This window comes from Aquarana catesbeiana, linkage group LG01 (assembly GCF_042186555.1).
Source record: "Aquarana catesbeiana isolate 2022-GZ linkage group LG01, ASM4218655v1, whole genome shotgun sequence".
Classification (NCBI taxonomy): Eukaryota; Metazoa; Chordata; class Amphibia; order Anura; family Ranidae; genus Aquarana; species Aquarana catesbeiana.
Window position 1 is genome coordinate 985,308,274 of NC_133324.1, and position 10,924 is coordinate 985,319,197.

At 44.5% G+C, this 10,924-nt stretch overlaps 1 protein-coding gene across 1 annotated transcript; it reads left to right on the forward strand.

Moving 5' to 3' along the window:
* The first annotated feature begins 2,036 nt into the window (after positions 1-2,036).
* Positions 2,037-5,372, forward strand: LOC141127125 (proteinase-activated receptor 1-like). The gene has a single exon (XM_073613335.1). It carries the CDS (start codon positions 2,111-2,113, stop codon positions 3,185-3,187), a length of 1,077 nt encoding a protein of 358 aa, XP_073469436.1. The 5' UTR covers positions 2,037-2,110; the 3' UTR covers positions 3,188-5,372.
* The last annotated feature ends 5,552 nt before the right edge of the window (positions 5,373-10,924 follow it).

The window sequence follows — 10,924 nt, forward strand, 5'->3', positions numbered from 1 at the left end:
ACCAGGGTACCCACCCCAACACAGCATCTGCCCCCACTGGTCCCGTCCCTGATCATGGGCCCACCACCATCTACCTGGGGCCCTTAGACAGTGCCCAGGTGTGCCTGTTTATTAAGATGGCCCTGCTCTTATGGAGCCTTAGCTGACCTGTTATCCTCATCTGTTTTATTTTGCTCTTGGGACCATGGCCCGTTCAACCCCGCATCCATACCTTTCTCCACTTCTTCTTACATTACTTGTCTAACTTTCTCTCTTGTTTACTAGAACATTGATGTATAATCCTCTGGATTTGCTTGGCCCTAGTTCTCTCCCGGGCCAAAGCTGGGGTGAGCCATCCAATCGTCGGTACTCTACCTTCTTATACCTATATTTTAGCTATTAGGTTGCTAATTGACATCATTTGATTTGTTCATAAGTAAATTGACCTAGTGTGTTGGATTGTTATTTGCCTGACATGTTAACAAACCTGGATATTGTACCTCTCCCTGCGTGGAACCATTCTTTATATACAATAGCTGTTATTTTACATGTGATGGCCTCTATGTTACTCAGTCTAATAAAATTTTTGAACACAAAAATCAATGGAAAATTACTGCCTGAGCAGTGACTGCATGCTATCAGATGAAGTCACTGTTTGGGTATTTAGGCAACCACGGTTGCTACGTTTGCATGAATACATTAGTCAGCAATGGAGGTTCCTTCATCCATGCAGTTTAATGTGGATGGGGTAATAGGCTGAATGTAGGCTGAATGAGAGAAAAACAATCATGCATGGCTAGCTTTTATTTACCTTTTTTCATCCTCCAAAAGGACAAGGTGGTTCTTTGAAGTTAGTTTTGTATTTCCATTTCTGAGAGAACAATGTGCTCCCTCCTCTTGTCCGTCTCTCTCATCCCAGATTGCTGTTCACTCTCTGAATGTCACACAGTGGCCAATATTCATCTGTATTTCACTGTCCTTCACCAAGGTGGACTTAGGCTTTGACATCTCTGAGGGTTTCCACAATAGTTCTACTATTGCACAATGGATTTACCAGATGATATCCCAGTCATACTCTACCAAAGGTTGAAAGGCCATGTTCCCTGTCACTGGCTATTCTTACAGGTCAGTAGGTACCCGGTAGACACCAGACATCTGTCTTACAGGTATGAAGAGCTGGGACCTGGTCCTCAGTTCACACATTTTACCAGGTTCTATCACATGGAGGTCACTGCATTAGTCAAAGCCAGCTGTTGAAGAAATATACAGGCGGCTGTGGAAATCATGCCAAGGCATGACACCTGAAGGATTGGTATAATTCAGCACTTCCCTTTTTTCTTAGGCATACTTTTGAACATCTTGCATGTTTACTGTGTTCCCAATTAATTTTGTGGAACAAATTAGGATTTTACGATGAGTACAAAATTCTTTCTTCCAATAGTTCATTGGGGGAAACTAATCCTGCCCATTATTTTAGTTGATTTGTCTGCCTGAGTTAAGAGAATGACTGTAGCCAATAGAGACAGCTAAGCCTTTTGGGTTGTCCAGGATTCATAATTCTTGATCATAAGCATATACAGTATGTATCAATAGCTCTGCTGAGCCATTTGGTTTGCCTAGTGTCCAACCTTCTGGAGCAAAAGCATATACCCAGAGATCTGCTAGTATTTTGGTTTGCCTTGTGTCCAACCTCCTAGAGTTGAAGCAAATACCCAGAGATCTGCTGAGCTTTTAGGTTTGCTTAGTGTTCAACCTCCTAGAGCTCCGCTGTGGCTTTTGGTTTGCCTAGTGTCCAACCTCAGAGATCCACTGTGGCTTTTGGTTTCTCTAGTGTCCAACCTCCTAAAGTAGAAGCACATACCCAGAGATCTGCTGAGCCTTTTGGTTTGCCTAGTGTCCAACCTCTTACAGATCTGCTGAGCCTTTTGGTTTGCCTAGTGTCCAACCTGCTAGAGCCAAAGCATATACCCAGAGAATTGCTCCTTCCTCTTTCATTGAAATCATCAGCAGATCTCAGGGTACTCAACATTAAGGGGTCACACAAGAGATCACCAGCCGTCCTCCTGTTTAATGTAATGTGAAAAATGTTGCAAAATGTTTCTCGTACAATGACTTCACCTCATATTTTTTGATGTTTTCAGGTAATGAAACTACGATGAACTCAACTGAAAAAATTGAGGTCCACATACTGCAGAAAACATTTTTACATGAATTTAAAGAGTATATGAACAGCTGGTGGGTGACAAAGTTTGTGCCCTCCATCTATACCGTGGTTTTACTCTTTGCTCTTCCTCTTAATATAATAGCGATCATCGTGTTCTTGGTGAAGGTGAAGGTGAAGAAGCCGGCAGTGGTGTATCTGCTGAACCTAGCCGCTGCTGATGTTCTTTTTGTTAGTATTCTTCCTTTCCACATTGTGTACCGATTCTCAGGAAATAACTGGATAATGGGAGAAGGGATGTGCCGATTTGTCACGGCCGTTTATTTAAGTAACATGCGTGGATCCATCCTGCTGATGACGAGTATCAGTGTGGACCGGTTCCTGGCTCTGGTCTATCCGGTCCAGTCCCTTTCCTGGCGCACAGTGAAACGAGCCTGGATGGTGTGTTGCTGCATCTGGGTGATATCGATGGTCAGCACCGTGCCGATTCTCATAAGACAACTAACCCGACCATTTCCTGACCTTAATATCACAACCTGTACTGATGTTCAGGATGCTGAATTGGTTGAAAGGTTTCAGGTTTACTATTATTTCCCCATTTATATCATACTTTTATATTTGCTACCTTTAATTATTACAACCTTCTGTTACACTGGAATAGTCCGCTGTCTCAGAGCACCGAGCATGAAGGGCGCCCAGAAGAGATCCCGAGCCATACTCCTGTCTGTAGTTGTGTTGTGTGTGTTTGTCCTCTGCTTTGGCCCAGCCAATGTTATTCGGTTCATGCATTTCCTGCAGGTCTATAACAAAGCCAGTAACTTCCTGTACATCGTCTACATCATCAGTGTCAGTGTGAGCAGTGTCAGTTGTTGTCTGGATCCTCTGATCTATTACTATGCATCCTCGGAGTGGCAGAGACACGTCTACAGCCTGCTGGGATGTAAGAGGGAACAGACACCACCAGTAGGCCATCAGAGGGTCCTCCTCCACAAAGACCAGATACAGAAAACTCCCAACAATTCTACTGAAACTTCCCGGTTTATATAACTGGAGGAGGCCGAATATTTCCAAAAAGTGATCCCCTTTATAAAGAAAAAGAATTAATGGCTATATGAGAGTATTAAGTGTTTACAGTATATTCTGATGTTGGGTTCCTTATATAACTGGCTTACTTGCTAAAAAGATATTGTTAGAATGTCCTTGGAATGTCTTAGAAGGTTGTTGGAACGTGTTGTCAGAAAATCCTTGTCACAGATCTGCTGCTTTCCTGCTTATCTGTCACCTGTATTCCCAAAGTTTAGAAGTCATGCTTGCAAGTTGCACATGAAGTTCCAGTGCTCCTTCCTGTCCTCAGCTTCCTGAAAAGATTTCTATTGATCCCTATTCACCCAGTGTTATACATTCCCAGAGACTCCATGTAACTCCAATATTCTTAGACTTCCTCTAGCCAGACCCCCCTTGTTCCTAGTGTCTGTTTGCAAGGCCTCAAAGTGTGATCTCTGTACCCCCAGTGTTCCCAATGTCTCCCAGTGTGATCTTTGTACCCCCCGTGTTCCCAGTGTGATTTCTGTACCTCCAGTGTTCCCAATGTCTTCTAGGGCTATCTCTGTATCCCCAATGTTCCCAGTGTCTCCCAGTGTGATCTCTGTACCCTCAGTGTTCCCAGTGTCTTCTATGGCTGTATCTGTACCCCCATTGTTTCCAGTGTGATCTATCTTCCCCCAGTGTTCCCAGCGTCTTCTAGGGTGATCTCTGTACCCCCAGTGTTCCCAGTGTCTCCCAGTGTGATTTCTGTACTCCTAGTGTTCCCAATGTCTTCTAGATGATCTCTGTACCTCCAGTGTCTCACAGTGCAGTGTGACCTCTGTACTCCCAGTGTTCCCAGTGTCTCCCAGTGTGATCTCTGTACTCCCAGTGTTCCCAGTGTCTCCCAGTGTGATCTCTGTACTCCTAGTGTTCCCAGTGTCTTCTAGGGTGATCTCTGTACCCTCAGTGTCTCACAGTGCAGTGTGATCTCTGTACCCCCAGTGTCTCCCAGTGTGATCTCTGTACCCCCAGTGTCTCCCAGTGTCATCTCTGTACTTCCATGGTCTCCCAGTGTAATCTTTATACTGCCAGTGTTCCCAGTGTCGCCCAGTCTTCCCAGTGCCTTCCAGTGTGATATCTGTTCCCAGTGTCTCCCAGTGTGATCTTTTTACCCCAGTGTTCTCAGTGTCCCCCAGTATGATCTCTGTACCCCAGTGTTCCCAGTGTGATCTCTGTACTCCGTGTTCCCAGTGTCTCCCAGTGTGATCTCTGTACCCCAAATGTTTCCAGTGTCTCCCAGTGTGATCTCTGTACTCCCAGTGTTCCCACTATCTCCCAGTGTGATCTCTGTACCCCAAGTATTCCCAGTGTCTCCCAGTGTGATATATGTACCCCCAGTGTCCCTAGTGTCTCCCAGTGTGATCTCTGTACCTCAAGTATTCCCAGTGTCTCCCAGTGTGATATATGTACCCCCAGTGTCCCTAGTGTCTCCCAGTGTGATCTCTGTACCCCAGTGTTTACAGTGTCTCCAAGTGTTATCTCTGTACTCCCAGTGTTCCCAGGGTCTCCCAATGTGATTTTTGTACCCCAGTGTCTCCTAGTATGATCTCCGTACCTAAGAGTTACCAGTGTCTCCCAGTGTGATTTCTGTTTCCCAAGTGATTTCAGTGAGGGCAGGCTGGATTCTTTCTTAGGAGTTCCAAAAGATCTCCTTCCTGTCCTAGATGCCTTGTGTACCCGCATTCTCTAAGACCCCTGTGCACTTAAGTAATCTTCATACATTTTACCTCTGTGTTTCTGTATGCTCAGAATCCCACTGCTGCTTAGATACTCCTGTACTCCTGTCTCCCTGTAAGACCAGCGTCCCAGTGCTGCACTATACTCCTGCCATTCCTGTAAGCCTCGTATTCTGTGCTTTCCCAGAACCTCATCTCTATGGTTCCCTGTACTAGGCCAGTGGTGGCCTGCATGGGTAACCTCTATGACCATACTGCTATCCAGCTTGCAGGCTGCATGGAGAGTCGAGGATCCCAACCATACATACCAGTCCTTAGAATGTGCCATCAGAATGTCCTTAGAATGTGTTGTTGATCAGTCTGTAGAGAGAAGGTGTGTATCCTAATATTGTACAGACTAGGTCATGGTCAGACCTCCACAATACCAGAAATGAATGCCTCTTGTCATTGTTTTATGTGTTACTTGTGTAAACTCCTTGGTAAATGTCTTAAAATTTAAAATGTATTTTGGAAATTCATACATTGTGGGAATGTGTGTGTTAATCTCTCTAGTTTCTTCTATTCACTTTTATTTTGTAACTCTTCTCTTCTAAATAAACTTCAAAATCCAATCACCAGAAGGTTGTTCTTTACCTTTTCAGATAACAGAAAGATGAACTTCAGTCACTCTCCTCCATGCCCCCCCTTTCCTCTCTTCAATTTGGATCTTGGGTCGTCCTGCTGTGATCCTCTGCACCGCTGTCAGATCCCGGGTCCTGTGCCTCCATCTTTGGTCCTGACATCATCAAGTTTCTGATGTGTCTTCCAGGTTTAGGCAACCCGGCCCCACTGATGAGATGGCACTGGGTCCACCCACCTGCAGCCACATGAATGGCTGCAGGTGGGTGGACCCAGTGCCACCAGATGGCATCCTGAGATATGCAACATGTGAGTTCCAGGAGTTCTCAGAGCACAGAATATGTCATTCTTGCCAAGGAAAAAATGGTGGCTGGGTGTGAGGCTAACTTAAAAGTAAAAAAATAAAAATGTGTGTAGGAGTGAAAGAATACCTAGTGCATTGGATGGGTGAAAGTCTTTTTTAAGCTCTGGGGACACCTTAGATACCTTCTGGAAATGTTTCTGGAACCCCCATATTTATACACAGAGAGAGGAAGAGGAGGTGACATCTGTTGTAAAGTCCTGACGAGCAGTGGCTTGTTTATGACAGTAGACTGTGGATGCCTCTTCCGTCATAGATGCTCAGTGTACTATATTGGCACAGTTCTGTGCTGGGCAGAAGTAGCTTCATACACACACATGAGAGTCATCCCAACACAGCTAATCAAGATGGCTGAAGACTCCGAACCTGGAAGAAGACCCGGAGAAGATGGACCTGTCGACCATGGAGGGGAGCATTACCATCACAGAGCTGGAAGGGATCGCTCCGATGGTAGGTCGGCCATAATGGACACATTTGAATACTTTCACATTATGGTAAGAAGCTCCTGGGGGGCCTCAATTCTGTATCTGGGGATAATGAAATAGGTTACATAGTAGGTGAGGTCAAAAAAAGACACAAGACCAACCTATGTGTGTGATTATATGTCAGTATTACATTTTATATCCATATATGTTGCGGTCGTTCAGGTGCTTATCTAATAATTTCTTGAAACTATTAGCCAGGTATCCCTGGCTATGTAAACAGAGAGCATGGGTAGCACTGACATCATTGACCCAATATACTCACATGGCCATATTTGGTAAATGAAATCACCTAGGAGACCCCACCCCTTTGTTTACATTTAGAGGAAGGATCTGAGACATGTCATTCCATGTGGGTGAGCCATAGAAGAAGATCATATTGATTAGAGGCATTGTTTTTGTTTTTTTCAGCAGGTTGATTAATGGGGATGGGGACAAGGCAAAGCACCTTGTCCCCATGTTGATGGGGACAAGGGCCTCATCCCCACAACCCTTGCCCAGTTGGGGGGCTGGGATCTAGGGGCCCCCTTGTTAAAGGGGGCTTCCACATTCCGATAAGCCCCCCCGCCCGCAGACCCCCACAACAACAGGGCAAAGGTTGTGGGGATGAGGCCCTTGTCCCCATCAACATGGAGACAAGGTGCTTTGGGGGGGACCCCAAAGCACCCTACCCATGTTGAGGGCATGTGGCCTGGTACAGTTCAGGAGGGGGGGACGCTCTCTCTCCCCCCCCTTTTCCTGTGGCCTGCCAGGTTGTGTGCTTGGATAAGGGTCTGGTATGGATTTTGGGGGGGGCCCCCCTGTAATGGATCCTATCCCATTCCGCTTGAGTGCTTCCATCAGTAATACCACATTACAAGTCTTTATATACCGTTAAAGAGGAGGTTCCCCCCTCCTGCTCATATTACTCTAACAATACAACTGTAACCTTCTTTTTTTTTTTTTTTTCTATCCGGTATAAAACCGTTTTGGTCTGAATGTATTACTTTAAATTATTTTATTCAGCCTTGTTGCCAAGGCTATTGCTAAAATCTTTACGTCCAAACATAACAGCGATATAGGCCTATATGAGGTCACATCAAGCGGATTTTTCCCCTCTTTTAGCAAAACAATTATTATGGCTTCTGTCATACATTAAAAAGGGCCCAAAAAACATCCCTGGGAATTAGAGACCAGTTAGCCTAACATCAATAGTATGTAAACTCTTGGAGGGGATGATAAGGGACTATATACAAGATTTTAGTAATAAGAATGATATCATTAGCAGTAATCAGCATGGATTCATGAAGAATCGTTCTTGCCAAACCAATCTATTAACCTTCTATGAGGAGGTGAGTTGCCATCTAGATAAAGGAAGGCCCGTAGACGTGGTGTATCTGGATTTTGCAAAAGCATTTGACACAGATACAAAATAAGGTGCATTGGCATGGACCATAGGGTGAGTACATGGATTGAAAACTGGCTACAAGGGCGTGTTCAGAGGGTGGTGATAAATGGGGAGTACTCAGAATGGTCAGGGGTGGGTAGTGGGGTTCCCCAGGGTTCTGTGCTGGGACCAATCCTATTTAATTTGTTCATAAACGACCTGGAGGATGGGATAAGCAGTTCAATCTCTGTATTTGCAGATGATACTAAGCTAAGCAGGGCAATAACTTCTCCGCAGGATGTGGAAATCTTGCAAAAAGACCTGAACAAATTAATGGGGTGGGCGACTACATGGCAAATGAGGTTCAATGTAGAAAAATGTAAAATAATGCATTTGGGTGGCAAAAATATGAATGCTATCTATACACTGGGGGGAGAACCTCTGGGGGAATCTAGGATGGAAAAGGACCTGGGGGTCCTAGTAGATGATAGGCTCAGCAATGGCATGCAATGGCAAGCTGCTGCTAATAAAGCAAACAGAATATTGGCATTAAAAAGGGATCAACGCCAGAGATAAAACGATAATTCTCCCGCTCTACAAGACTCTGGTCCGGCCGCACCTGGAGTATGCTGTCCAGTTCTGGGCACCAGTCCTCAGGAGGGATGTACTGGAAATGGAGCGAGTACAAAGAAGGGCAACAAAGCTAATAAAGGGTCTGGAGGATCTTAGTTATGAGGAAAGGTTGCGAGCACTGAACTTATTCTCTCTGGAGAAGAGACGCTTGAGAGGGGATATGATTTCAATTTACAAATACTGTACTGGTGACCCCACAATAGGGATAAAACTTTTTCGCAGAAGAGAGTTTAATAAGACTCGCGGCCACTCATTACAATTAGAAGAGAAGAGGTTTAACCTTAAACTACGTAGAGGGTTCTTTACTGTAAGAGCGACAAGGATGTGGAATTCCCTTCCACAGGCGGTGGTCTCAGCGGGGAGCATTGATAGCTTCAAGAAACTATTAGATAATCACCTGAATGACCGCAACATACAGGGATATGTAATGTAATACTGACACATAATCACACACATAGGTTGGACTTGATGGACTTGTGTCTTTTTTCAACCTCACCTACTATGTAACTACTATGTAACTATATGGGCAGTTTCCTATCCTCCGCAGCTCCGTTAAACACCTCCAAGAGTTTAGGAAGTAAAACTTCCCCATACTTCTTAAATATTTCTATGGGTAGACCATCAGGACCCGGTGCCTTCTGATTTGCCATGTCTGCTACTACCCTTTGCAACTCTTCCAGCGTCAACGGGGCATCCAACATTTCCCTATCCTCTTTTGATAAAGGAGTTATTTTCAATTTCCCCAAAAAAATCCCACATTTCCCCTTCTACATTTGTTTGTGACGTGCTATACAGGTTTTCAAAATAATTTTTAAATTCTTCTAGTATTTCCGGGGTAGCTTTTTTAATTGTTCCTTCCTTATCCTCAATTGCTGGTACAGTGGCTGAGGGTCAATTTGCCTTAACAATCAGAGACAGAGTTTTCCCAACTTGCTCACCTTCTCCAAAAAAACTGTCTCTGAAATGATTTTTTCCTTTCCATTTTCTCTAAGACCACTTTCCTGTTGTCATCTTGACTCTCTACCCACGTTTCGTAACTAGCTAGGGTTGGGGCCTCCACATATTGCATTTCAGCACTTCTCACCCTCTCTTTTGCTTTGATCTGTTTGACCTGTGATTGCTTCTTAGCATAAGAAATTTTCTGTATTAGTACACCCCGAAGAAAAGCCTTCAGGGAGTCCCATATTATTCCCAATGGGGCAGTTCCTAAGTTTAAATTTATAAATTCCACCAGACTATCCATGATAGCCCCAGCATCCTCAATAATCTCGAGCCAAAAGGAGTTTACTTTCCAATCACCTCTACTATGACACCTCCCACCCTTTATTAAAAAAACTACTGGTGAGTGGTCCGAAATCCCTCTCGGATCATAAACTATCTCCTCCACTACATTCAGTGCTTCCCCATTACCCAGCACAAGGTCAATTCTAGACAAAGTAGCATGTGTCCTGGAGTGACACGAATACTCTCAGGAGATTCCTCTTCCTCCTGACGTCCACCAACCCTATCTCCTCACAATATTGGAGGAGTGGACCATTAGGTGCCCCATCGCTAGTGATTTTCGGTGGAAATCTATCTATACAGTTGTTCATAGTCAATATTAAAATCTCCTACCACTATAACCGGCACCCCTGGGAAATCTGCTATGAATCTAATTAAATCAGCCAAAATTTCCATACTAAATGGAGGAGGGATGTAAACATTGGCCAATGCACATACTCTGCTTTCAATTATACAAAAAGAAAAATATACGGTCCATTCTCATCTACCTTACTCTGACTACAGGAGAAAATGAAACCCGAGTTTATCAGTATGCTCACACCTCTTGAATAGGAAGAAGAGGTGGAATGATACTGCACCTGATAATTCTTATGCTCCAAGGCACTGATTGTGTCCTTCACCAGGTGTGTCTCCTGCAGACAGAGTATTTTAACTCTCCCTAAACCAGCCACAGAGAAAATTGCCTGTTTTTTGGACCTATCCTTTACCCCCCGCACATTCCATGAGCATATTTTAACTTGTTTTATTAAATCTGGGGATTTACCTCTACCACCTTTGGTACCCATCATTCTTCAGTCCCTGTTCCCTTTCTCCTCTCAGGATAATCCTCTAACCTATCCCACGTTCTCTTGTGCCTAAAGTATGATAACCTTTCCCCTTTAAATCTAAGTGTTACTCCTGTCTGAACAAACTCAAAATCTCCTATATATCAAACCATACCACATCTCTTCCCCCTTGTGCTCCCACACAACCACACACTCACTCCAACCCCCCCACTCCCTCCCCCAGCTCCCCAACACTCCCTCCCCCCACCCCCCACCCAATTACTCATTACCCCCTTACCCAATTTTGGGCCCAAACTAAGGGCTACTATTGTGACCGCCATAACCCGCTGAAGTGAAGTTTCAGTGCTACCCGAACCTAATAAGAGGGGAACTATCCCCAGCATAATCAATGTGAATATAAATATTTACCCCCCCCCGCCCCCCTGTTTGCATATATATAACCCAACATAAGTCCTGGAGAGGAATAGAGACAAAAAAAAAAAGTCCTGGACATTGG

Excerpts from the sequence above, each read along its gene's own strand:
- LOC141127125 (XM_073613335.1), top strand. The coding sequence starts at position 2,111 with ATGTTTTCAGGTAATGAAACTACGATGAACTCAACTGAAAAAATTGAG.